This window comes from Canis lupus, chromosome 17 (genome assembly GCF_003254725.2).
Source record: "Canis lupus dingo isolate Sandy chromosome 17, ASM325472v2, whole genome shotgun sequence".
NCBI lineage: Eukaryota > Metazoa > Chordata > Mammalia > Carnivora > Canidae > Canis > Canis lupus.
The window spans coordinates 62978721-63006193 of NC_064259.1; the positions used below are offsets into that span (position 1 = coordinate 62978721).

The 27473-nt window shown below is 47.4% G+C and overlaps 2 protein-coding genes across 10 annotated transcripts in view; one reads left to right on the plus strand and one right to left on the minus strand.

The window, feature by feature from the left end:
* ST7L (suppression of tumorigenicity 7 like) overlaps positions 1-13203 on the plus strand; it is an 86422-nt gene extending 73219 nt beyond the window's left edge. For 3 of the 9 annotated variants that reach the window (XM_035700690.2, XM_035700698.2, XM_049095773.1), the window contains one exon: positions 12960-13193. In XM_035700690.2, the coding sequence (XP_035556583.2) occupies positions 12960-13064 (105 nt within the window). In that variant the 3' untranslated portion in view covers positions 13065-13193. Of the gene's footprint in view, positions 1-1876; positions 12094-12959 lie in introns of those variants that run through there. The other 6 variants (XM_035700696.2, XM_049095774.1, XM_035700692.2 and 3 more) reach the window with 5 other exon arrangements.
* WNT2B (Wnt family member 2B) lies at positions 10527-26484 on the minus strand. The gene is made up of 5 exons (XM_025452910.3): positions 26283-26484; positions 20377-20597; positions 19082-19359; positions 17903-18167; positions 10527-14943 (listed from the first exon to the last, which is right to left on the minus strand). The coding sequence occupies exons 1-5, from the start codon at positions 26480-26482 to the stop codon at positions 14714-14716; spliced, it is 1194 nt and encodes a 397-aa protein (XP_025308695.1). The 5' UTR covers positions 26483-26484; the 3' UTR covers positions 10527-14713.
* Between the last annotated feature and the right edge of the window lie 989 nt (positions 26485-27473).

Consider the following 27473-nt stretch of genomic DNA (forward strand, 5'->3'; position numbering starts at 1 on the left):
GTGGAAAGCACCCTCTTTCCCTATTAACATGTACCTGTCAAATCTGAAGTTCACAAAAGCTCTCCTGAATTTATTTGGCAGTATATTTAATCATCCTTTCCCCCTCAAAGTAAACGTCTCAGTGCCAAAGTTTAGGACATCCTGTCACTGACTGCTACTGATATATTGATTGCTTAATCATTAGCACTTGAGGCAAATGGACTGCATAACAGTTTTCAGAAGAGCAGTGCTTAGATATTGATGTCAGTTGCTCACTCCAAACCCATTACACAAGTGATACTAGAATTCACATTAGGAAATCTACTGATTTGTCTTTTAGAAAACATCTTTGTTTTTTGCAGACCCAGCAAAGTTCTCTAAATGGAGAGAATAATGGGATACAGAATAAATTTATAATCTTGAGGAATAGTTTTTATTGGCTTCTCTCTTGAGTCGAACTTTGCTCCTTCTCCCACCAATTAAATTTCTAATGCTCCAGAGAACTAAATTTGTATGACTACTTAATATATTAACGATTCTAAACCATGGGTCATTTAGATTTGTTAGTTATTATCTTTGTTCTTAAGAGTGTATACTTAGACTCTCATTTATTCTTACCTGAGCCATTGGAAGACAGATTGTGGTTTTCCAGTGTTTTAGATAGAGAAGTTTAAAACATTCAAGTTAGTGATTTGCTCTAAATCACACAATAGATAGCCCATTAGTCATGATACAGATTCTTGGTTTCAGTAATATGTCACGTGACAACTCAGGCCATAACAAGTACAAAAGAATACATTTCAAACTAAATATGGTAATGATGAAGGGATGTAGAAAGATGGAGTGGTGATAGTAAAGTAGTTTTGCTAGGGAAGTCTTCCTTCAGGAGATGAATTTGGAGAAGAGTTTTAATTATTTTTATTATTTAAATGTTTTAAAGAGATTATTTATTTGAGAGAGAGAATGAGCATGAGCAGCAGGGGGAGGGGTAGAGAGAGAGAGAGAGAAGCAGACTCCCTGCTGAGCAGGGAGCCCTATGTGCCACTCCATCCCAGGACCCCGGGATCGCGACCTGAGCCAAAGGCAAAGAGACGCTCAACCACTGAGCCACCCAGGTGCCCCTGGAGAAGAGTTTTAAATGAAAAGCCGATAGGGATTTTCAGAAGATAGGACACTTAGGTTGCAGAAATGCTTACTGAAAAATAAAAACATCAGTAGACAAACTGCCTGAAAAACTCTTCACTCTTCACAATACAAGCCTATTTGATGAACTCTGATATTTGATGAACTCTGATGCTTTAAGATAAAGAATGCCCATTTACTTTTCTATCTTTTAAATGGGTTCACTTTAATTTCATTCCTATTCTTGCAAGTAAGCCACTTAAGAACAAAGAACACTGTTTGATTTCTATCATCTACTCAGACAATGGTATAAAGCACTTCAGCCTTTCTAACTGTCTGAAATGTACAGTGATACCAAAGAAACAGTAGGTACTGGTTTTTAATGAATCAGGGAATTTGATTGACTCTCTGAAATGGTAAAAACAAAACAAACTTTTAGTATAAAGCAAAATGTGTACTCCATGTTTTAATATCACTCTTCTTTCAAAGTCAGAGGGTAAGTCTGAAGGATTATCGGGGGAAGTTTAACAGAACAAAATAAACTTTTGGTCTAAAATATAACTTGTGAGAATTTTCTGGCTAACATGGGAGTTTTAGGTAGCAGATGTACTTCTAGTAGTTGTGTCAGTAGGTAGGAAACTTAGGTGTGTTCTTTAATGCTGATGAGGCCTCAATACAAGATTAGCTATTAATATTCTTTCTGAATTTGAGGAAAAAATAAAATTATCTTAGTTCTATAATGACATTAAGATTGCCTTATGTCCATCTCTAACAGCCATCTTCAAGAAAAGAAATTATTTCGGCTTCAGATGCTGCTCAACAAAATTAAGAGAACTGATATTCAAGAGAAATCAGACCACATATTCACCCTCTCACCTCATCCTATAATTTCAAGCATTCTGAAAATGAAACGTATATGTATTCTTCAAAGTGTCGGAGAGGGCTCTATTTTTTAAAGATTTTTATTTATTCATGAGAGACACAGAGATTGAGAGAGAAAGAGAGGGGGGCGGGCAGAGACACAAGCAGAGGGACAAGCATACTCCATGCAGGAAGCCTGTTGCAGGACACGATCCCAGGACCCCACGATTCACGCCCCGAGTCAAAGGCAGACGGTCAACTGCTGAGCCACGCAGGTGTCCCAGAGGGCTCTATTCTTATTGAGCACTTACAAATTACCAGTAGGATATACAGAGAGAAGTAGTTTGGGGAAGAATTCAGAAGGGAGCATATTCTCACACCCTCTGTTAGGAACGTGCCAGCTCTTGTTTTCATCTATTCAAGATGCCAGAGTCCCACTTTCTTTGTGAAGCCAGAGTTCAAGCTTTGACTCCCAGGTTAGCAGCAGCTTTACAATTAAATTTTAATCCCTTAGTGTTTGTTAGACTCCCATCTAGAGTATAGCTACAACTATTCTTGGCAGGCAAATACATTGCTGTGTTTCCTGCAGTCACAGTGAGATAGAAGAATGTTCTCTGGCTGGGTTGTAGATGAAGGCACTTTACTAATCTTACGCATAATTCATCCTTGGTTGCTGGGGTACTCGGAGTTGAAACTTTGCCCTCTGATAAAATTCAGCTGGATTTTTTATTTATTTGACTCTGATCCCTTTGGATTTGGCCCTTATTGGGAGCCTAGGGATTCTAATTCAACTAAGCCCTAGCTGTGTAGACTTTTCTTATTAATTTGCTCTTAGTGTATTTTAGTTATATTGTTCAGACTGCCGTAAACAACAACACCAACAACAGCTGCACTAAGAACATGCAGTTCAGAGGCCTGGAGACCCTGAAGAGATTCTTCTTTCAGTATTGGCTTATTGACTGGAAGGACTCCAGTCGGGCTTATCTTAGTTTGTTTTCAAAGTGTAGTTTTTAAAGAGCCTCTGCATTTCAAACTATGTGAACTCTTGTTCTATAGCATGCCAAAGTATGATAATGATTATTCTGTAATATACTCCACATTTTTGACATTCAAATTCATTATATTAGTATGTTACTGTTGATGGACTTGTTCCTTCCTTCATTTATTCAATGGACAGATATGTGTTGGGCACGTTTACGAAGTATAAAATACAGTGTGTGTCCATAGGTACCTTGTAGTCTGGCAGCGGGGAGTTTGAGACAGGCAAGGGATGTATTAGTTATAAGACAGAAGCTACTACCACAGCAATAGATTAGCTCACCCTTGCATGTTTGTTCACTTGATTGGAAGCGACTGAGGAATTACTTTCACGTGCCTCACATGAGGTGTAGTGACCTAAAAAGTCATCTTCAACCCAGAGAAGACTTTCCTTTTTAGAAGACTCTGTTTAGTTAGGCACCCTTTCAGTCACACAAGGAAGATAGAAAGAGGAGCCCTATTATCTTTCAAACATGAGACGTGTAGGACTTTTATCTTAACACCTAACTGACAAAGTTCATGGTTTTTTTTTTGTGGTTTTTTTTTTTGGAGATTATTTATGTATGTATGCATGTGAGAGGGTGGGAGCAAAAAGGAGAAGCAGACTCCCTGCTGAGCAGGGAGCCCAATTTGGGGCTCCATCCCAGGACCCTGAGATCATGACCTGAGCCAAAGGGAGACACCTAACCTACTGAGCCACCCAAAGGCCCCATTCATGTTTTTATAAACAGTGGTATTCATTATATTTATCTGAATAGTTTAAGACTATCAAAAAATGAAGCGTTCCACAATTTAGAATTTAAGTAAGAAATGTCTCGCCTCAGATTCACATAGTAGCTGTCACTTCTTCATTTTCATCATCTTTTGTATCCTCTCATTCCCTAATAAGGACAGATTGACAAGGGGTATGGGGCATTCTGGTTTAGAAAATGAAATAATGTGATGTCATTATGAAGCAGAATGGGATAGCAAGAGTTAGAACTGAAATTACTCGGGTCTGTGGTCATGAGGGAGAGACAAGAAAGAGCTATTCAGAATTTCCCAGAGCCTACTGTTAATGTCAAAGCTGTATCCTGTAGTCACTGATTCTGAAAATCAGTTAATTTTTAAAAAATAATAAAAGGAGGGCAGCCCGGGTGGCTCAGCGGTTTAGCACCGCCTTCAGCCCAGGGCATGATCCTGGAGACCCGGGATCGAGTCCCATGTTGGGCTCCCTGCGTGGAGCCTGCTTCTCCCTCTGCCTGTCTCTCTCTCTCTGTATCTCATGAGTAAATAAATAAAATATTTAAATAATAATAATAATAAGATAGGATATTGGGATAGGCACTGAGATAAGGTTCTTTTTCCTTCTCTTCCAAGCCGAATTTTGCTGATCAATTCTGCATCCTGGACGATTCTACCTTTTTATAGGGGAACCACCAAGATTTTCTAAGTAACTAAAAAATATTTCCATTCTTTATTGTCTCAAGCAAGTATATGTGCTAATTGGATCACTGGGTATATGACCTTGGAATACATATTTCAGAATAGGAATAGGACCTATCCTTGGGGAGGTTATACTAATTAGGCATGTAATCAATAAAATATAGTGAAATGATGGAAGTATATGGAGTAGAAGAGTAGGCCCGAGGTTGTAGTAGGGGGTCAAAGAGTATACTGATTTAACCCAGTGTAGTAGCAGAAGAAAGGAAGTGAGACAGTTTGAACAATGACTTGGAGGCAGAAGACTGCAGATCAGGCTTTGGAATTTACTGGTGACCATTGGTTCTCTAGCAATCCATCTGAGCTTGCTACATATGCTGGAATAAGTAGAAATTATTATTCTTTGGGTCAGTTAACAGAATACATATCTCCAAACAGTGAATTAGATGCATGATAGCATCTTCCAATTCAGAAGTCTAATTTGTTACATGCTAGTAAGGAGGCACATTCTGGGTTGTAAGAAGCCCACTTTCATCCATTCACCTGTGTTCTCGTTTAGACTAGACCATGTCTGCCAATATTAGGTCTCTAGAGAAAGAGTTAAGTCAATTCCAGGCCCCCTGAGCTCCTGGCTACCACCTTCTCCCATAGGACTTGGACAAAGATAAGGAACACAGTTACTTAACTTTTTTTTTTTAACTTTTATCTTTCAAATGGCATTGAGAGTAACCATATCTGTTGTTTGACCTCAAGCGCCATACTGAATTTTTTTTAATTGCTTTTGAGCAATAAATTTTCTTTGGTCGCTTAACCAGTCATACAAGTTGAGACTTCTGTCTTGATGTCTATTTTATACTATCTGCTCTGGGAGAACAGTTGAAAACTAATAAGTCAGTTAGATATTTTATGAGTATCAAAATCTCTTCCATTCAAAAATGTAAATAAAATAACCAGTATGAGCAATCAGCTTATGTCAGATTCCATGGGCTTATGTACATAGGGAAATTATAGTGCAACCTGAAACATGCTTCTTCATGAATTCAAAATGGTATCACAGTTACATTCACAGTTGAATGTAAACCCTTGAGCTTTCCTATTGTGAAGGGTTTCAGAAATCACCTTTTATAAACTGCCTAGGGAAGGAGGAAAAAACTAAGATGATACCAACAAATACTGTCACTGTGTGAGTGGCTGCCTCCCAGCACCAAATTGTGCCAGTTCAGTAAAGCAAACAATTAGGATACTGTTCACCTTTTGGCTTATTCAATGGTATATATGTATGTGTGTGTGCTGGGGAGGGGTGTGTATTCTAATATAGTTGACCCTTGAACAACACAGTTGAAAATCCACTTGTGATTTTTGACTTGCCAAAAATTTATTGTTGACTGGACACATATATTGTATGTCATATATATTACATATTATATACTTTATTATATACTGTTACATAATATATATTAATTATATATTATATACTTAATTATATACTTATAATTAAGGAAATGTTATTAAGCAAATTATCAGGAAGAATAAAATATATACTTACAGTCCTGCACTGTGTCTATAAAACAAATCTGCATAGAAGTAGACCTATGTATTTCCAACCTGTGTTGTTTGAGGGTCAACTTACTCTTTCTGAAAGAAGCACAAGGAAAGTACCGTGGAAGAACAAGTTGTTCTTGTGATTTTTGTCCTCAAAAATTAAGAAAGCTCAGTAAGGAAATATGACAGGAGCCTGGTAAATAGCTCGGTTTTTACCTTGACGAATGCAAGAAGCCAGAGACCTAACTGAAGTTAGGATATCGGCATTTATCTCTTGTTCCTGGCAGCCACTCTATCTAGCAGCTTGTAGTGCACAAGAACTGTCTTCTCCCTTATCAGTGAACTGGTTTGTCATCCCTAAAGCTTTTTCATTGCTCTCCTCCCATTCACTGTGGCCTCACACATGATGAACCTACTCACTGCAAAAGTCCCATATATCATACGGGACATCAAGGCCTGTCAGATTCTAAGGTGGGAAGTAAGGGAAAAAAACCACATATTTTTAATTTTAGATTTTTTTTTTTTTACATTGTAATTTCTTAAGAGTTTGGTTTGATTTGTGCCATTTCTGGGCCTGTAAGCCTCCCTAATGCATCACAGTTCTGGATAGAAAATTTCATATCTTGGGCAGCCCCGATGGCGCAGCGGTTTAGCGCCGCCTGCAGCCCCGGGGTGTGATCCTGGAGACCCCGGACTGAGTCCCACGTTGGGCTCCCTGCATGGAGCCTGCTTCCCCCTCTGCCTGTGTCTCTGCCTCTCTTTCGCTCTCTCTGAATAAATAAATCTTTAAAAAAAAAAAAAAAAAAAAAAAAGGAAAGAAAGAAAGAAAATTTCATATCTCTTATTTAGCCTAGAACCTTAAATGCTATTGAGTTGTAGTTAACACTTAGCAGTTGTTAGGGTTTGCAGTGAAGCTCTTTTCGTCCCTGTGCATATAACAAATGGACTCGTCCCTGTGCTTTCCCATCAGTGCCCCTGCATTGATGGACATAGATCAAGATGTTGTGCGGCCCTGCAGGGGCTCTGCACCATGTGACAGTCGAGGCTCATGCAGCTAGTTCACATTATTTCAGCCCTTATCTCAGCGTTCTCATTTCTCTGTCGTCCCCAGTGTATATAATATGTACTGGCTTGAAATTCCTTATATATTGCTTGCACATTCTTGCTCTTACGTTTCAGCGCATACCAGTTCCTTCGCTTTAGCACGCCTTCTCTAACTTGCCTCCACCAGTCCATACCTTGTCTTTTAAAACTCCATCTCAGAAGTCACCCCTGTGGAAAGGCTGATTAATCGCCTCCACCCGATTGCTGTATTCAGAGACTTCTGTTTCTCAGCCCATTCTTCAAACTGTTTTTCCTTTGTGATTGTTGCTTGTGTACCTTGTCACCCAACAAGCATAACGATCCTAGGAATGATGATTTTCCTGTTTCCCCTTGTCTATTACACACAAACATTTTGGAGGCCTACTGACAGCCTTCTTAGTTTCCCCAGAGTTCTAGTCCGCCTTCCACACCCTTTCCCTTTACATCATAGCTAACTGCCTGGAGGAACAGGGCACGTGTTCAGGGCTCGGCCTCCACCTCAGCATGTATGTGGCAGCCCGCTGAATAGGTCCCAACAAATGGGAAGGATTTAACCCTTCGGCTTGGCAGCCTCTGCATTCTCCTCAGACACCTTCAAGAAGTAGATATGGGATCAGAAATAGGTCTGGAGACAGGAGCAGGGAAATTTTTAATGAAGGCTTTTTCCTTCCTTTTTACACAAGACCCATGCAGCTGCTGTCGTCAGCAGCTCACCCGACACTCTCCTGCTCTGCCTCTTTTCCAGGAGTCAGGGTTAGTTTAAGAAAAAGCCTTTTGCTAGAAGCCATGACCTCGTACTTTTATCCCCTCCATCTGGTGTGCGGCCTCATGGGGCTGTGCTGCTATGCAGGAGGTGAGCAGTGGAATTCTTTAGATGATGACTTCTGAGCCCACATGCGGAGGCAGTGGGGGTGGGGAGCAGGGAGAGCAGTGAGAGCCAAGATCGATGGACCAAAAAGTAAGGTTTGCTCTGGGACAGATCCTGACTATAGGTAGACTGTTTTCATGAGGTGTCCTTCCCCTAGCTCAAGTGGGGGCCCGGGTCTATGATGGATGAACACTGTGTTCCTGCAGTTTTCCCTTCTGCCTTCACAGTTGGGGTGCGCAAGTGGGATAAGTTGGATATGTGCAGGCTCAGGCTGTTTCTGAAGGAATGCATTCCAGGGTTGAACAGGGAAGGGTTCCCCTTGCACACGTCCTCTCTTGGAGCTGCTTTGTCTCACTGTCTTGGACCTAAACAGAAGTCCAGATTTTGAATGAGGGCGGGAGGAGGGGTTGAGAGCAGCAAAAGTTTTTGATCAAGTAAGAATCTGTTGTCTGCCTCATCTTGTAGAGGTTTCTCTGCAGGGTGAATTCTCCTTGCCATGGTGTAGATAAATTACTTGTCTCAGCTAGAGATCCCAGGACTTTTACCAGGCCTTGAGTAGGCATCTTGCCTGGGATAGGATGGGTTTTTAGCACTCTCATTCCCTGTTCTTACTTTCCTAGTCCAGGAGTTGACAGCATTTAAAAAAAAAAAGAGTGAAATCTCAAAGGAAATTCTAAGAAATACTTTAGAGGCCCAAAACCTTAACAGTTTCCTATCATGGCTTCTCAGGACTACTTGTACTCTGCACACTCAGCATCACTTTAAAAGAACTAGATAAAATTAAAACAAATGTTTAAGTGTTAATCTGAAGAAGAAGAAAAAAAAAGAGAGAAAGCACTAGGAGCCAGAGTTGATTAAATACAGACTGCTTAGTGTAGTGATCATTTTGTGGTGGTGGAAATAGTGGCGGAAATGACAGGGGATTCCTTGATGTGGCTAGAGAAGGCCTAGGCTGTTTCTTTTGTAAATTCTGCTCACATATACTCTCCTCAATATTTTGTATCAGTGTCTGTTCTGAAGGGGCTGGGACTCTGACCCTTCCAGCCAGAGGCATGTTCTCAGGCTTTGAGAAGAACACACAAGATTTGAAGTGAGAAGCCCCGGATTTGAGTTCTGTCTGCGCCACTCAGTATCACATGACCTTGGACAAATCACTGAACCTTTCTAAATAGCACCTGTACAGCGAGAATGTCTCTTGCCTTACAGGGTGGCTGTGAAAATTATGTCCATGGTAAAGCATTTTGTACCTGAAAATGCTTCTTACAAACATCACAGTTTTTCTTGGGGAAACTCCACCTTGAAAGTTGTCAGTAGGACAATGTGGATTAAATGTTCTTCCCTGGGGCCCTTGGGTGACTCAGTGGTTGAACGTATGCCTTAGGTTCAGGGCGTGACCCCCATGTCCCACATCGGGTCCCCACAGGGAGCCTGCTTCTCCCTCTGCCTGTGTCTCTCTGTGTCTCTCATGAATGAATAAATAAAGTCTTTAAAAAATAAAAAAATAAATGGTCTTCCCTTTTTATTCACTCAGCCTTTCTGGTAAGGCTTGCTTTCAGGGGCTGGTGGTGGTGAAGTAAAGTCACTGGATTTCAGCTCCTTTGGGTCAAAGAAAGAGAACTTCTGTGTCTAGCTGCTCCACCCATAGACTCATAGGCCTAATGGAAGTGAACACACAGTAGTTCAGAGTTAGGGGGCCCAGGGGAGAAAGCTTCACTTGCTTTTTTCAACTCTAGGATGACTAAAATGTCTTAAGTGAGGAAGACCCACAAAGCTGCTCAGGGATAATTTAAGCCATGAATGGGAAGTGAAAACATGTACTTAAAAACTGTCCCTCTCTGAGCAGCCTGGGTGGCTCAGCGGTTTAGTGCCGCCTTCGGCCTGGAGTATGATCCTGGGGACCTGGGATCGAGTCCCGCGTTGGGCTCCCTACATGGAGCCTGCTTCTCCCTCTGCCTGTGTCCCTGCCTCTGTCTCTCCTGAATAAATAAATTTTTTAAAATCTTAAAAAAAAAAAAAAAAAAAAGAAACAAAAAAACCTGTCCCTCTCTTCTTTCCCTTTGACCTTTTGGGTCAAGGACAGGCATATTACTGACACACCACTGGCTATTGCCTGAAACCTGCCAGTCACCCAAAGGGAATAACAGCTTCTAGGAAAGTTCCATTCAGTGCAGCAACTGTGACATATTTACCTTAGTAAAGCCACTGCTTGCTCCTCTCCAGTACCTCTCTCCAGAGGAGATTATCTCGGGTACCCAAAGCTATCCTTGTTAAAAATAACAGGTCGTGGTCAGCAGGCTTGGTAATCCTACCTCGTGTAGTCCTAGGAGGCTGCCCCATCAGTCTTAGCACACAGGGCAGGAATTGCACCACCTCCAGCATGAACCAGCCATGAGAAGTCCCACGGTTTTAGCCATTCCGCTTGGGTGGCAATTGTCTCCTGTTGATTTCTCCTCTCTATGCCCTTTCTGCATCCTTTTCCTGCCACCTCCCAGGGGAATACCCGTCCCCAAACCACAGAGCTGCTTGCGTATTAATAATGGACCTTCTTAATATTCCTTTGTGATGGCTGAATCTCTGATGTTGGTATGATTTTTGAAGAATTTGACCGAAATCCAGTTGCTCATTTTATTGTTGGGGAGAGGGAGGAGGACTAGAACTCTGCTGCGGCCTGGGAGAAGATAGTGTATGTCCACAGAAGCGCACCTCATGTGTGTGCATATCCTCAGCGTTGTGTGCAGGCTCACAGAAGGAACAAAGAGTGGAAAAGAAGCATCTTTCTTGTTTTCCAACATTGCTTCAAAGGTGCCCAGCTCCCATAGTAGCAAGCATTTCCTAAGTGGAAAGTGGGGGCAGAGGCCTCTGCCAAGGCCATCAATAACCAGGTGTGAGCTACAGGTCTCCGTGTAATGTGAAGCTTTCCCGTATTTCATTTCTGCACCCAGGGGGCGGCTCTGCAGGATTGCTTACGGAGAGCTCTGTGTCTGGCACCTCTCTCCACAAGGCCCAGGAGCCCAGGGTCCCACGGACCTGCCCAGGAATGCATCACATTATTCTCTGGTGCTGTAATTTGGCTGCAGGAGCAAGGCTGACGGCCTCCCAGGGATGAGAAACATACTCTCCCTGGTGTCCTCCCTTGGGCTTCTGCCCTATGACCACTGAGGGTGTTTAAAAACCTCAGAAAAGACTGAGAGGGAGAAAACCTGATTATCTCTTCTGTTAAGCCATGTAGAAACCAATGTCCTGAGTGGATCTGAGAATTTGGCAAAAGACTTAGGGGTTGGTGTTCTTACTACGGGAGGTAAGAAAAAGGAGAAGAAATTACTCTCTGCAGTAGGGAGGAAGAGAAATGAGGCCATGAGTGGTCATGAGTCAGACCTACAAGATTTTCTACAAACAGACGTTCAGGGCCAGGCAGTTTTTAATTTTTAAAAAATAATCCCAAGTCCCTGATTTCATTTTTCCAGCATCATTCTAAGAAAGCATATAGGTTTGTGCTATTATTCAAGGCTAGCAATAACAGACATTGGCTCTTATCTGCACGACTAGGTTAAGGCTGGCTTTCTTACTTGTACGTGATGGAAACTGGCCACAGGCTGTGCAGCCGAGGTACTTCAGCCATGTGCCTTCTCTAAAAGAGTCTAAGACTTTTAAAGGATGGAGATCATGTCTTTGAAGTTAACTTTGTATCCAAATAGCACTTTCTGCAATGCATTCTACTAAATATTAAAAGTGTGAAGAAATGAGGACTGACACGAAGGAGTGTCCGAGAGGAGAGGGGCTAGGGGACAGCTGCAAGAGGGACAGACCTCTATTGACCAGAGAAGGGGTAGGAGAGGGGGTTAGAGGCAGTGAGTGGGTGACAGCAGAACCAAATGGAGCCCTGATTGCACCAAATGCAGCTCTCCTTTTGCTGCTTGTTTCGAATAAATTAGTTTGTTTATTGCAGAATGGATGCCAGTTGTCTAAAGCCAATCAGAATGCAGAAGCAAGGGATCCCTGGGTGGCACAGCGGTTTAGCGCCTGCCTTTGGCCCAGGGCATGATCCTGGAGACCCGGGATCGAATCCCACGTCGGGCTCCCGGTGCATGGAGCCTGCTTCTCCCTCTGCCTGTGTCTCTGCCTCTCTCTCTCTCTCTGTGTGACTATCATAAATTTAAAAAAAAAAAAAAAAAAAAGAATGCAGAGGCAAGCTAAGAAATAAGAGGAAAAATTACTTGTTTGGTCATCATTCCTTCTTGGGACCACATAGCCTCTGTAGTGGGACTCACATGGACCTCTTTTCTCTCACTGTCCACTCCTCTGTTCAAATATCTTACTCTCTGGACAGCTTGTTCTTCTCAATCGTTTATAGGAAATTGTAAAACTTGGACCTCTACAAACTAGAATTGGAGGCTAGGAGAAGCACAGAGCAATAATGAGATGTCAGCTCCTTCCACAGGGAAGGAACTGAAAAGGAATAGGTGACAGAACACAGGCAGATTGAACCTGGGTTGAAGTCCCAGAAATGCCTCCCTCTCAATGATGTGGTAAGCCCAGCATTCTTGTGAGAGCAGGGGCTGACCAAGACCTGAGGCTCTACCCACAGACAGTACCCTTATATAAATTCCATCAGCTCTATTCTTGATTCAGACTGACTATGACCCTCTCACCTTCCCACTACCCCAAGGCTTTCTTCCTCCTCATCCCAGCTCAAGATGTCAGAAGCTCTTCTCTTCCCCTCCTGTTTCCCCCTCCCTAATCCCACCATTGGCTCATCAGTTATCCAGTTGACTCTACTCTGCAAGGAAGACATTCCCCTGGCCTGACTCACTCAGTCCCATTTCTCCACAGGAATCCCCTCACCGCAGACCACAAGGGCCCTGACTAGCTCATGTTTTGTGTTAATAGATGTGAAACCGGAGCAAACCCCTCACCAAAAGAAAAACCACCCTAAACTCTCCCACACAGGTCTCAGCAGGTTACACAAATATTAGTCCTATCATCCAAATAAATCTGCCCCCATGGCCCAGAGCTTGACTCCCCCATCCTTCTGCTGCCTGTGCAGAGTGAAGCTGCTCCACAAACACGTGAGGACCCCAAGGGATGTTGGAGAGGAACTTGGAAAGGAGGAGTGCACCTATATTCAGAATTCCGTGTGTGGGCCCCTTAATCTGCAGCCTGCTGTCAATACTTTACAGTTCTCAATGGAAGGTTCCAAGAGAAGTCACGATGGGCTAGACCAGTTAGGGACTTTGGTAAGAGCATCTGTTGGCTGGAATTGGGTTCATAATTAAAACTGAATATGTGGAATAAGTTTATAACCTCGTTTTACAGATGAGACGATAAAGGCTCAGAGAATTTGGGTATCTTGCTCAAAATATCCAAAACAGTAAATCTCACATCTGTGATTTCAATCCAAGTCTGTCATAACTGCAAATTTCTATGCTACTCTGGTCTTTTAAAATATCACCAGGCAGAGACAGCCATTGTCCAAGTCACAGAAAGATAGGACATCATAGTTTTTGGGACTCTATATCCTCTCCCCTAGCTTACTAACTAAGCCTACCATCTCTGGAGACTCCACTACTGCAAGCTTAATTAGGCAGTGGGTAGTAGCATAGAAGGAATTCCCCTATTAAGCCAAAGATGGAGTGAACAATAATAATCACCAGGACTTGGAGAGTCAGTAAATAAAAATTTGTTGAATAAATGGGGAAAGGCTGCTTTCAAAGCTGTTTACCACTTTGGCCCCAAGCCCCAGCAATTCTTTCCTCTGTAGCCACTGGCTTCCATTCCTAGCTTCAAAGACCAGGATCCTCTCCTAAAAACTGGCCGAGCCAGAGTTCCCAACCTGCTTAGTATACACGGATGACTCATGTGGGGCCCTTGAGATCAGGCCGGTTACCCTCTCCCACCCCCCATGAATCCCATACCTTTTTACTGAGGGCTTCCCAAACCTGGCTGACCTCCAGAATAATTCATAGAAACTTAAAAAGAAATAAATCCCAAGGCCTAGGCAAGTTTGCTAAATTATTCTTTCTCAGGAGTGTTCTAGGGTATTCTAATGATATGTTAGGCTAAGAACCACTCCATGCCCCTGGGTTTGAACAGGCAGCAAGTGAGCAAAAGGGGAGTGAGCAACGTGCTGTCTGATATAGGTTGAAAAGAGGAGGGAGATTGGAAGAGAAATGTATGTGTGTATAGTTATATAACTTTTTCCCCTACAAAATACAGCAGTTTATAAAACCTATGAGGATGTGAATGGAACCTTGTACACTATGGCTAACTCTTATCTGGCAATCCCAGGCTCTTGATAATGGAAGAAGGTCATAGCCTAAGAGTTCCTTTTGGGGTACCAGGCAGTCTGCTCAAATTGACCCAGGGAAGAGATGTGGTTTCATCTCTGTCCCGTCTACTCTCAGTCAGGTAGGAACACAAAGAAGCTCTCTCCAGGTACCCTTCCTCTTGCACACACAAGAAGTGTCAGGAAGCTGGTACAAAAGAAAGGAAAAATGAGCCTTGACCATGTGCTTTAGTGCAACTTATATAACTCCGAAGACCCCTACCTCTTCCACTGTCCCTTCTAACCTCTGGAGGGGGCAGTCAGGGAGCCATTCAATTTCTTACATCCCCTATCAACTCCTTCCTAGGGCTAAGGAACCAGTCAGGACACTAGAGTCCTTCTGGATTATTCTCCAAGTCCTTAAATAGAAACTGTAGCAGCCCAGAGTTGAGGGTAGAGGAAGGTGTGCATGCAAAGATCTTGTGCTTTTGAGTCAGGAGGTTTGAAGTAGAGGGATGAGTGAGGTATTAATATGTTCAGGTCTGGTCCAGCCACTCTGCCTTCTTGGGGGCCTTGCAAGTATGGACGTCCACAGTGTTTCTGCACTCCTTGCACCGCACTGCACAGCACCAGTGGAATTTGCATTCACACTGGGTGACACGGGTGACTCGAGTTGTGTCATATCCTCGGCCACAGCACATGATTTCACAACCATCTGTCCCTTTAGATGTCTTGCTGCAGACTCGGCCCGCAGTGCCTAGGGAACCTGGGTTGGAGAAAAGAGAGAGTGAGAACCAAGTTACCTCTTATGCTCTGGGTTCCCTTACCCACATCCTCATGAGGAAGCCATAAAGAATCTCTTTTCCTGAAAATATGCCCAACTAGCCAAAATAACCATCTTCTTACTTCCTTCTGCACCAGCCTGGCTTCTTCCCACCATTAAGGCTCCCCAAAGACCATTGAGTTCACCTGCAACAGCCCCCCTGCCAATACACGGCTCCATATCTCTTTCAAGACCTGGCCTTAAAATGTTCCTGTTAAAGCTGGGTAAGGGCTTTGTTTGAAGTTGTCCACACTAAAAAGTTAAAAAAACAAAACAAAACAAAAAAAAACAACAACTTAGCCTATAATTTATATTTTCCAAGAAGTCTTGCCACAACTCTGATCCAGCTACCATTTGTTAGTATTTTGGTCCGTAGTTGATCTTTTATTAAGTTGTACTATTCAGGGAAGTAGTACAGTATGACCATTAAAAGCATAGGCCTTATTGTCAGATTGTCCAAGTTTAAATTCCAGCTCTGCCACATCCTAGCTGTGTGATTTCCCAAGGTAGTTCATCTTTCTGGACTTTAGTCTTCTCCTATGAAAATAGGCATAATAGTAGCATCTGACTCAGTGGATTGTTATACCATGACTATAATCTCTGTTCAACTGAGGGAGGTGAACTGATTAGCTTTATTGCCCAGAAGCATATCCCTATGGGATTCCTACAGAATATCCCTTGCCTTGCCCCTTACAGTTAGGAAGCCTTGAAGGGAAAGGATGATGTTCTCTCCCTGAACGGAGAATGCTCAGGACTTCATTCTGACTGATTTTAGCAAAAGATATCCTGCCAACATATCATAAAATCATAGAAATTTGGAAGGGGTAGACCCTAGAAAGTACCTACTCTAACCCTTCCACAGAGATGGGTCAGGGACTGACCTGGGGATTGAGGAAGGGGAACAGAATGACTGATTTTCTCACAGTAGGCTGTGCATTCTACTGCGATATGCAAAGAAAAATGCTAGAACTTAGAACTTCTATATTTGTTTTTTATCTCATAAACTTAAAATCTCTACTTTGTATGTTTTGTAATGTACATATTAGTATCTATCTGTTATAAGTAAATATCCACATTTTGGAGGTACACGCTCCAAGAATTTTTTAACGACAGGAGTTTAAATCCAAAATGTTAGGAAGCCACTTCTCTGGTGTGTAGGCTAACTAGTTGTACTCTTTCTGTTAGTCTCCTAACTCCAAGGACTGGGCTTAAGTCCTTCTCTTGTGTAGCCAAAGCTCTTCTACTTTCTGGAGCTGAGCTGTCCAGTGTAATAGCCATTGACCACATGTGGTCATCCAGATTTAAATTAACTAAACTTAAATACAATTTAAAACTTAGTTTCTCAGTCACACTAGCTATATTTCAAATACTCAATAATACCATGTGGGTAAGTAAGTGACTACCGTATTGGAAAGCACAGACATAGAACATTTCTGTCATCACAGAAAGTTCAATTGGATAGGACTGCTTTGAAGGGAATTTCTGGCCCCCTACTCCCTTTTGGGATGACTTACACCCTTTGAATTCCAGGCTCCACTTTGGGTTTTATGAGACTTAATTTTATGTCTCTAAGAAAAACTAACACACATATGAACCCATCCTCCCTTGTAACTCCAAAGATCCTTCCCAAAGGTGCATTTTAAGGATGGCAGCATAGGCTTACACCTCGGATGTTACGGAATTATTTCAAGGCATTCAGAGAGTAGTCCTCTGAATCCTGTCACGTGGGGAGAAAACATACCTAGTGGCGGGAAGTCACTGGGAGAATTGGAAGGGCTCTTTTAACCCTTCTCCTAGCACCATCCAAAGGACACAAACTACTTGGGTGTTACTTGGGTGGAGCCCACCCTGTTTCTGTGCCCAGTTTCGCTCTGAGCCACTTGACTCTCATGAAGAACAGTGATGGGTGAAAACAAACAGACCTGAAGACAACTGAGGTCTCTGGCTCTCTCTCACCCAAGGCCTGAATGCCAAGTCTACAGAGAAGAGCCTGAGAGCCTGTGACAGTAACAGGGGAAGAACAGTTCTTTTGTGCTGCAGGTTGTTCCTAGTCTAACCTGCCTGAACTAAAATAAGAGCCAAGATGGTAACTTCTCCTCTTTGGGGGTGATAGCATATCAACTGCCAGCATCCCCAAGAATTCCACTACAAATACCTGGAACAGAATAAAAAACAGGTTGCTGCTAGTGATTAGCCCTCCTGGGATCTCCTCTATCCGTGTTCCCCCTACTCCATTTTTGAATCTTCAATGGCAGCACACTGGATAGAGCCTGTCAAGGCCACTAATGGTCTAATCTGGAGCCCATCTTCTTATCTCCAGTCTCCCCTATCCCAAACCATCATTCAGATGAATCTGAGTTCTCAGTTCCCAGAACAGTTGTGTACTTTCCCACCTGCCACTCTGCTTATCTGCCTGGTCTCTGTAGGCTGTCCAGGTCATCCCTACACTTCAAGAAAGAGCTTCAATTCCACATTTTCAAATAAGCTTTTCTTGATTTCTCAAGTCATCTGTCTTTTGCAGTTGCCTTTGTCTCCCTGTTGCATCTCATTTTTTAGCTAGATCATAAAGAGCCAGAGACTTAGAGCTCCATCACATGCTTTTCCTGTTCAGTCCACTCATTGTTGGCTGTGGAAAATGGGTGACTCGTTTAAACATTCCCTGAATAGCACCTACTATACCCTCAGATGCTGGGGATTTAAAGGAGTGACAGATGACTTCTCCCCAGCATGGGCAGCCCTGGGACCGGAGGCCTGAGGCATTGATCATCAATCTCATTATAAGGTGTTCATGTAGGGAGGAGACTGACTCCTCCCACAATACTGCTCCCCTAACATCATGATTAACCAGGGGTGCCTGCACCAAGAGCAGGGCTCTCGTATGCATGTCCCTTTCCTTACTCACCTGCAGCCTTGTCCAAGACACAGTAATCTGGGGAGTTGTCAAAGTAGACAAGGTCAGTCCGGGTGGCACGGCGGTAGCCTTGGCGGGCTGCTGTGAAGTTGGCACCATCCTGGGTTGCCGTCACCTGCACAGCACCATCATAGCGCCGCCGCAGGTAGTCACCTGTGCGGCGGAAGTCTGAGAGCGCACGCCAGCAGGTGCGTAGAGTACAGGAGCCACTTACGCCATGGCACTTACACTCGAGCTTCAGAAACCGCCGCACAGCCTGGGTGGTGGGGAAGCAGGTAAGGGAGAGGCAGCCAGTCAGGGCACTTTTCAGTCCTCCCCAGGGCTGAAACCATGAGCGCTCTGACATCTGCCGGACCTGGCCTAGGCTGGACAGGGGGGCCATCGGTTGTTTCCTCTTCCCCTGTCAGATCCCACCCTTTCTTCCTGATCAAATTCAAGAACCTCTTCTTTCAGGGATCCTTCCTGGACCAACAGTGCTTTCCTTTCCATGGTAGCCTGTTTGAACTTCAGAGCCACAGGATTATGTTCGTAATTACAGCATGCTGTCACATCCTCCAGTTATCACATGTTTTTAGGGTTCAAGGTGCCATGCCTTCTACCTCTTTGGCATGTCATTACCCAGCACAGTACATACTAGGCACATAGGAGGTGCTCAGAAATCAGTGAACTGACTAGAACAAGATCTCATCCTCCTCAGTCTTTATGGAGGTGGTTCTTTTCCTTCTTAAAAAGTTATTTCCCCTCGGGATACCTGGGTGGCTCAGCGGTTGAGCGTCTACCTTCAGCTTAGGTCGTAACCCCGGATTCCCAGGATCGAGTCCTGCATCTGGCTTCAGAAGGGAGGCTGCTTCTCCCTCTGCCTGTGTCTCTGCCTGTCTTTCTAGGTCTCTCATGAATAAATAAAATAATAAAACCTTTAAAAAAAAAACAGTTATTTCCCCTCTTTTCTCTACCTTTTCCTTCTTTCCACCTCTGTGAAGACACATTATGCACCTGGTTGAATCTAGACATTCCCAAGCTCCCTTGTATGTACTGTTCCTATCCCATAGGGGCTGAGACCTTTGGAGTGAAGAAGCCATTAGTGCTTCCACCTTCCCATTCAGTCCATGATCACACATACTGGTCACCCCCAGCAGACATGAATGTACATGCATAGACATAAGTACTGACCGTGCGACCACAGCGGTTGTTATGTAAGTTCATGAGGGCCCGGGCATCCTTAAGCCTCTTTTCCTTGGCGTCCACAAAGGCCTTGGCAAAGCGAACACCATAGTGGATGTTGTCACTGCAGCCACCCCAGTCAAAATCCCCACGTTGGTCATGGTGTCGGCCACGGGTGTAGGGGTCACAGCTGCACACACTCAGTTCACCCTGGCTACAGGCACGGGTGATAGCATGGACCACCCCCGCTGATGAGATGGCATATACAAATGCTGCTTCCCGGCTACCTGCAGAGAGAAAAGTAGAAGTAGGTTTCAGAAGGGAGGCCCATGTCTGTCACCTTCTTCAGCCCACACAACTCCCGGCTCTGCAGCCTCCTCTCTTCTTGTCTTTCATAGAGCAACTTCTGCACCCCCTTTATTCAAGGCACCCTTCCTTTTCAAGAGCATTCCCTAGAGTATCTGACCTCTCCCCCTCGATCCTCACTACTCTCTGTCCACTTCTTTGTACATCTGACCTCTTGGGCTGACCTGTACTCTTGCTTTCTTCCAAACTCTCTGGGTCCATCCATTGAAAAGCTTGACAGTGAGTCATCCCCTCCCACTGAGTGCCAATCCAGGCTCAGCTAAGCCTGCCTCAGTCCACATTCCAGGCCTTTTCAGGCCTGCTCTGCTGGACAGTTCCCCTACAATGGAGACCCCAGCCCAGGGGTCAGCCTGTTTGGGGAGACCTGCTACTTCCCCCGGCCTACTTCCTTCCCATCCTGCTCTTGGGGATTGATGACTCATCACCCCTGGCCCCCAGACACTGCCAGATTCCCATCTTATTCCCTTTCTCCTAGTTTATTGTCTGGCTCCCCTTAGCGCTTTTGCCAAGCCGCCAACTCTCCAAATATTTACATATCACCTTTCTGTTTATCCCTTGCTGCCTTACTGGAGTGTTGGGATGAGGGTAGTGATGGTGGCAGTAAGAAGAGAGCAGCCATTCCTAGTCCTCAGCCTTACACTGGATGGAAACACCCAGGCTGGGCTTGGGGAGGGAAGGGAGAAGGAAGAAGAAAGATGGAAGTGCTAGGAAACCCTGTACCTTTGTGCTGTCCTAGAATACTGGAGTTTAGAGGGGCCCCTGCCTACATCTCTCAGGTACTGAGGGTCTGTTCCCAACTGTATCCTGGGCTCTGCCCTCAACCGTCTGATTATGAGGCAATGTGTAGGAAAGGGGAGGAGGATCATGCCTATCCTACTAACTCACCACCCCAGGCACAGAAAGAGAAGCAGTTGGGGCAGGGTGGAAGAGGCTCCTACTTCTGAGCATGACTCGGCCAAAGACAGTGTGGTCCCGGTCCAGCGTGGTGCAGTTCCAGCGGTGGTGGCGGAACTGGTGCTGACACTCTCGGATCCATTCTCGGGCACCCTCGCCCACTGAGCGCATGATATCTGGGTAACGCTGGCACAGCTGCCGCTGCCGACTCACCAGACCAGGGATGTTGTCACAGATCACTCGGGCCCCCAGTGCCCCGATGTACCTGCAAGGTAGAGAAGGCCCTGTCAAATGGCCCCGTGTTCTGGTCCTTTTCCTGCCTCATGAAAGGGGATAAGGAGGGGAGAGGTTTGGCATTCAGAACTCAGAGAGGTTCCTTCCCCTCCTCCAACCCACATTCCCCGAGGCCAATGGGTACAGCTTTCCCCACAAGCTCTGGAGAAATGGTTACGCAGCTGCAGAGCGGTCTCTCACCATCACCCGCTCCCCAGCCAAAGGCCAGAGTGACACACACTCTCAGAACACGGGCCAGGCATGTGTCACATACATAGAAGCCATGGGCATGTCACACAAACCCATTGCTTGTTTATTTAATAAACATTAAGAGCCTCAGAGAAAAATAAACTAACAAAACAAGAGTCTGAGACAACACTCTTACACCCACATGTAAGAGGCACGTCCTACGGGGCTGATCCATGAAGACATGGTTTGGGGAAAGGAGGATGGAGACAAGGAGGGGCCAGTGGAAAGAGACATACTGGGCAATTATGAGAATGTTTACAGCTCGAGTCAGACCCATGTAGCAAAAAATCCTCACCCCCCAGTCCTGAGGTCTGGGAAGAAAGACCCCACCCCCAGATCTCCTCCATATACCCTTTATTTCCAGGTCCCAGGGCCCTTCTTAATTAATGAATGTTCTTTTACAGTCATCCTCCCCAACTTAGAAGGCCTGATGTCCTGGATAAACCTGCATGGGCAGAGGGCTATTGGCTGTGGGAAGCCAAAGCAACATATTCCAATCCCTAGTCTGCCTGATTCAAGCAACTGTAAAATGGTTAATTGGGGTGGGTTACTAAAAATTAGGTGGATTGCTAGAATCATCTCAAATTTCTCAAGGCAATATTTTCTCCTCACTCAAATGCTCTTAGCCCTGGACTCTACCATAAGCCTCAAGAAGAACATTTCAGAGAAGATAGGACTGTATCATCATCATCTTTTCTCCCCACAAGGCCACCAAGTGAGATCTGACCCATTCATCTACTTCTCACTCCCTCACTGTCTCTCCCAACACCTAGTGCCTTCCTTGGCTTGCTGGGGATTCTCTGTTCTCCTCTCCTAGCACATCAAAGGGATACCTCTCTCCCCTTTGCTGAACAGGTGTGGGGGTCAAGGAGGACAGTTGCTGCTAAAGGCTGAAAAGATTTTGGTTTGGGCTGTGAATGAGCCTGTGGTTTGGGAAAAATTCCAAAAATGGGCCTAGAAGTGGATGAGGAGAACAGAAGGCAGCCAGTGGGGAGAGGGGAAAAGCTGCACTGCCCTGGGCTCCATGTCCCCACCGCCCCCGCCCACATTTGCGCACCCGGCCCTCACCCACAAACTAGGTCATCGCTGGTGACACCAACTCAAACAAACACTAGGAGGCTGATGCTTGCCTCTTCTGGAGCTCATGGCTGATGGGGCCCATCTGTCCCAGGGGAGGGGGAAAGGGCTGGCCCACCACTGACAAATCCCATGGAATCAGTGTCCCCAGCAGTACTGTCCATCAGGGCAATAGCTTCCAGGAACAAACAAAATAAACACCCCAGGCTGGGCCAGGCCGGAAAAGGCCGCCTGACGCACAGCCTGAGTTACACCCACTGCCGCGGTGCTTTGTTTGGAGAATCAAGACCGTTGGAATTGGAGCTGGTCCCTGTCTCACCACCGTTCTGCTTCCCTAGTTCAGCCCAAGTACTGGTCTAAGCAATGGGTGTTTGTTTTTTTTACTGGGGCTTGGAAAAAGGGGGGTTGGATGGGAATGGGAGACCAGTAATCCAGCCCTCATGAGACAGTCTGGAGTGGGGCAGGCCAAAATCTGGCAAAAAGTCCTTCCTGTGGTCTGACTTAAATCCATTCTGCTGCAGCCCACATTGGTCCTTCTTGTTACATCCTCACTGAGCGTGGGAACATCTGTTCAGTGTCTAAGACAGGAGAATAATGGTTTCTCTACTACCACCCATACCCCACTAAGTAGCTGCATTAAGTGCCCCACTAAGATTTGCAGAGCAGAGTGCTTGCTTACTGGCCAGTGGTCAGCCCCTTGCCATTGGTGCGAGGGCCTCCAATAAAACTGAGCCTGAGGCCCCTCTCAATTCAACACATGCCTGCAAAATGCCTACCATGTGCCAAGCACTGAGCTCAGCTGTTAGGGCACAAAGATGTTTAAGGCACCCCCAGCTCATTGGCTGGTAAGAGGCAAGATGCCCTTGACTCCAGCTCTGTTTTCACTGCCTTCCCGGCTTCCTGCCCCGCTATGCTCTCTTCACCTGCTTCTGACCAATTCACATGCCTTCCTTTGACAGAGTGACTCATACCCTACTCTAGCCCCTTGCTTCTCAAAGTGTGGTCCCTAGAACAGCAGTGTCAGCATCATCTGGGGATCTTGGGCCCCACTCCAGGCCTATGGAATCAGAATCTGCATTTTTACCAACAACCCCAGGTGATTCAGACACCCTAATCCATGAAGGTAGGGATTTTTGTCTGTTCTGCTTACTTTGGTATCCCCAGAACCTAGAACAGTGTCTGGCACATGGCAGATACTTAGTAACTTTGTTAAATAAACACCTAACCACTCTGATTTACTGCCAACTCTCTTTTCCCCCCTAGCCAGCCATAAACTTCATTTCAATTACAGCTTTACTCCTGTTGATTTGCCAGCCTATTTGCAGATGTTTTATATTTGTGTCTTTTTAATGAGGCCAGGGATCCTCTTTTCATTTCCCCTCTTACAGTCCCCTGGTGTACACAATTCAGCCCAGCCCACACAGGGCTTTGAATGCAGGGATAAAACTATTACCCTCCCTAAATTTCTCTACACCACAACATTTATATGGTACTTTACAGTTCTTGAAACGTTTTCCTTAACAAAAATCCTACGAGACAGAGATCTCCATTTTTCAGAAGAAACTGAGGTTCACACCCAGCTCTGTCCATCAGGGCTAGTCAGAGAACCAAGGACATCTGACTCCAGAGCCCAAGCTTGTGTTCATCCCACAAGCAAGAGAGCATACAGTGCTTAACCAGGAATAGAGGCAACCTAGCTCCAAAACTGGTGTGCACCTGGGCAAGTTCTTTACCACTCCCCTCCTAGCCCCCATTGTCTTTATGCGTGAAATGGGGATAATGATAGTATCTACCTCATTGCATTACTCTGGGGATGGAAGAAGATGATGCTCCTAAGGTATTTAACTGTAGGGTCCAGAGCTTAGTAAAGGCTCATTAAATGGCAATTGTTGTCCGTAACAGTAATGCTAATTTAATAATACTGCTCTGCTCCTCTCCCTTCATGAATCTGCAGACACTGTCCTGCTCTTGGGTTCCCTACATCCGGCTCCCTGCAGAATGCAAAATGAAACAGGGCAGCCCATGCGAGGAGCCCCCTATTTCTTGTTCTGTTTTTCACAGAATAAGAAGAGACCATCTGTTTCCTCCTCCAGTGAGAGGTGGGGAGAGGGAAAGAGTGACCAGAGAGTAAGGGAAGGGCTGTGGGGAAGATCAGAGTGTTAGCTGGCGATAGTGGTGACCTTCTGCTCTAGAGTGGAACATGGACACACAGTCAACAGGCATCTCTTCCAGGGTTTGGACAGGGTATCAATCTTGCTGGGTTTTTGTTTTGTTTTTTTTTTTTCCTAAAGGAAAGAGAGATAATCACCTGACCCGTGTGACCTGCCTTTAGAAAGCAGCTTTCCACTTTTATCTCAGAAGTGATGACCACTGAGGCAGGCACCTGGAGCCTACAGCTGTGACAGGTGTGATGCAAGGATATTGAAATGATCTGTGCACTCATTCCCCATCCTGGCTCCATTGCTGCTTTCCTCCCTCTCACAGGGACTACTGACTCCCTCTGTATCAGGGGCTTGCCCCGTCTCTAGCTCTTCTACCCAGAGCTTTTCCAAGATATTTAATATGAACCATGTGGGGTGAGAGTAGTAGAAGGGAGAAAGGAAAGGAGTGGGAGTAGCCAAGGGGGCAAAATGGGGGCCGGGAGGCACCCTAGTTGGGTCTTCAAGAAGCACTACCAAGATGCCGAAATCAGCAGAGTGACACTTGCTCACCTAAACACCAAGTGGTTCCCAAACTGGTAAGAAGCAATAAGAGTCCCCAAGAGCAAACTGCCATCTGGGATGGATAAAGATGCACAGTGGTCACTTCATCCTCTCTCCATCAGGCCACTGAACACACAAATCCCCAGCCAAAATGAGCCCCTGACAGTTTAGGGTGGCTTTGATCTCACTCTGAACTTTGAAAGGCTTTTCTCCTCATCCCCTCTTCTCTTTCCCTTAGGAAGAATGTTTCAAGCCAGATGTAAGATACAAGCCTCCCTTCTCCCCCATCCAGAACCCCCTCCCTTGCCTTCCCCAACACTGCAGAGATTAAAAAGATCCAAAAGAGAGATTTTTCTGAAACAGGAAAATGGGGGCTGGGGGGTGGGTGTTGTAGATGGAGAGCAACGCATCTTGAAATGATAGGAATCTGCAGCCCTAGCTTGCTTACCCCCTCAGCCAGCCACCCCTCAACCCTTCTAGCCCAGATTCCAAGTCTAGAGGAGAAAAGCCACAGGGTGCAAGGGGAGGAGAGACCACTCTGTGGTGGGGAGGGTGGGGGGGAGGGGCAGAATCAGGAAAGGAAGGGGCACTGCTGGGTAGGGAGGGGCAAGAGCCCAGTCAGGCCAGTTTGAGGGGGGGGGGGTCCATGAAGAGAAAAGATGAGAAGACTGCCTTTCTCTGTCCACCTCCCCCTTCGCCCCCATCAACAGAAGGTGGGGGAGGAGGGAGAGCGGCTCTTTCTCCTGAGAGAAAAAGATGAATGCCATCCAGGTCTGGAGGGGGGGTGGGGGGCAGGAGGATTGGGGAAAGACCAGACACCCAGTGGGTTTTTAATGCCTTTTGCCTCATCGGCCCTCTTGTGCAGTGTCTGGAGTCTAAGGCCTGCAAGAAATCTGAGGGGAGGGTCTCAATACTGTGGGACTTCAGAAGCCTCTAGTTCTTGGAGGGGAGAGAGCTGGAAGAGATAGGGTGGTCATCTGGGGAAGAAAAAGGAAGAAGAGAAGGATATCAGGGATCGAAATAACATCCTCCAGGCTGAGGCTGAAGACAAACGCCTAAATTATGCAAACCCAAGTGTTCTGTTTGTTTTAATTGTGGGAATTAATGGAATATTTGTGCCTTGATTCCACTTATAAACCTTGTGCTGGGTGCTGCAGCCTCACCGAAGCTGAACTGCAGTGCGGGGTGGAGTAGACTCACGAGAGGCTCCTCGCTCTGGCCCGCTGCCCTCCCCCCCCCCCCCCCCCGGGGCGACCTTCGCGTTCCCCGGGCCCTCTGGACCGCCACCCAAGGCCCCAGTTGGGCGATTCGTTCCCGGGGTCCACCCAGAGAGAAACTTGGAAGATAGCCTTTCCCTGGGAGGACTGAGCTGACACGGAGGGCGCACGGCCCGTGGGAGTCCGGGGAGCCTGGACCACCGGCGTCCTCGCCCCAAGCGCCCAGGCCCCCTCCCCGGCCCGCGCACACCTCTCCGCCCGCCCCCCCCACACTCCGCAGCTTAAGTGACAGTCCTGCTGGGGTCGCCCCGGCCCCGTCGGAGCCGAAGCCTGGCCTCCCGGGCCACCGGGGCCAGGAGCGGCGTATTCCCCCCGGCTGCCCCCGGCCTCTGACCCGGCGCCTCGCCCTCCCCGCCCCACGGCCTCGCTCACCACCAGGACGTGTCTACACGGGCCGGCAGCGTCAGCAGCAGCAGCAGCAGCAGGCAGGCAAGACCGAGGCGGGAGGAAGCCCGGGCGCCGTCGGGGGCCACGGGGCCTGGCGCGGGCGAGGGCACAGGGGCGCGGGCGCGGGCGCGGGCGCGCCGGGGGGGCAGCTGCGCGGCGTCCTCCGCACCGCCCGGCCTCAGCATAGCTCCCCGAGGACTCCCGCCGCGCGGCCCGGGGGGGGGGGGCGTGGACGGGGCACCGGCTCGGGGTACTCAGGCTGCGCCTTCCCCAGCGCCCCGGGGGGCCATCGGCCTCGCCGCCGGCCGGGGCCCCGGAGCACCTGGAGGCCGGGGGCCGGCGCGCAGGCTCGCCGAGAGGGGCGCGAGGCGCGGGGCGGGCGGGCTCACGGGGCGCGGTGTCAGGGGTCGGCGGCGCGGCGCGGGCTGCGGGCAGAGTGTGCGGACGGCCCCCGGCGCGGGCTCTCATTGGACGGCGCGGGGCGGGGCCGGAGCCGGGGACACGCGGGCCTGTGGGCGGCTCCGCCCGCGCCGCTCCCGGGCGCCCCGCGGCACCCCCCGCGCTCCGCGCTGCCCCGCGCCGCGCCCCCACCTGCCCGGCGGGTGACACGGGGCGCGGGGGCGCCCTCGGGGGCCCGCGGCGCCCAGGCCCGGCCGACGCCGCGCCGCCGGGTCCTAGCGCCCTCACCCACACCCGCAACCCGCGTGGGTGCCGGCCGGGAGCCCGGGAGGGGGTGCACGCGCGGCCCCGGCCCCGGCCCCGGCCCCGGCCCCGGCCCCGGCCCTCCGGCCCCCAGTGACGCGGCCCAGCCGCGGGGATGCGCCCGTTTTCCTTGAGCCCTCTCGTTCCTTGCGCTTCTGCGAAATGGGTCGAACGTGTGCCTCGGGGAGCGGCGGGAGCCCCTGCACTGCCTTTCCGCACTGCCCACGGGGTCGCGGGGCGGCGGCTCGGCGGGAGCTGCCCTCCGCTGCGGCTTGGGGCTTGCCGCTGCCGGGTCCGCCGACCCCCGCCACGGCAGCCGCCGCGGGATTCGGACGCGGCTCCCACCCGCCTGCCCGGGCCCGCGCGCGGAGACGGGGAGGCGCGAGCGGGGGGCGCGGGGGCGCGGGGGGCGGACCAGGCCTCCCCGCCCTGACGGCCGTCCCGAGCGGATCTCGGCCCCTCACCCGCGGCGGG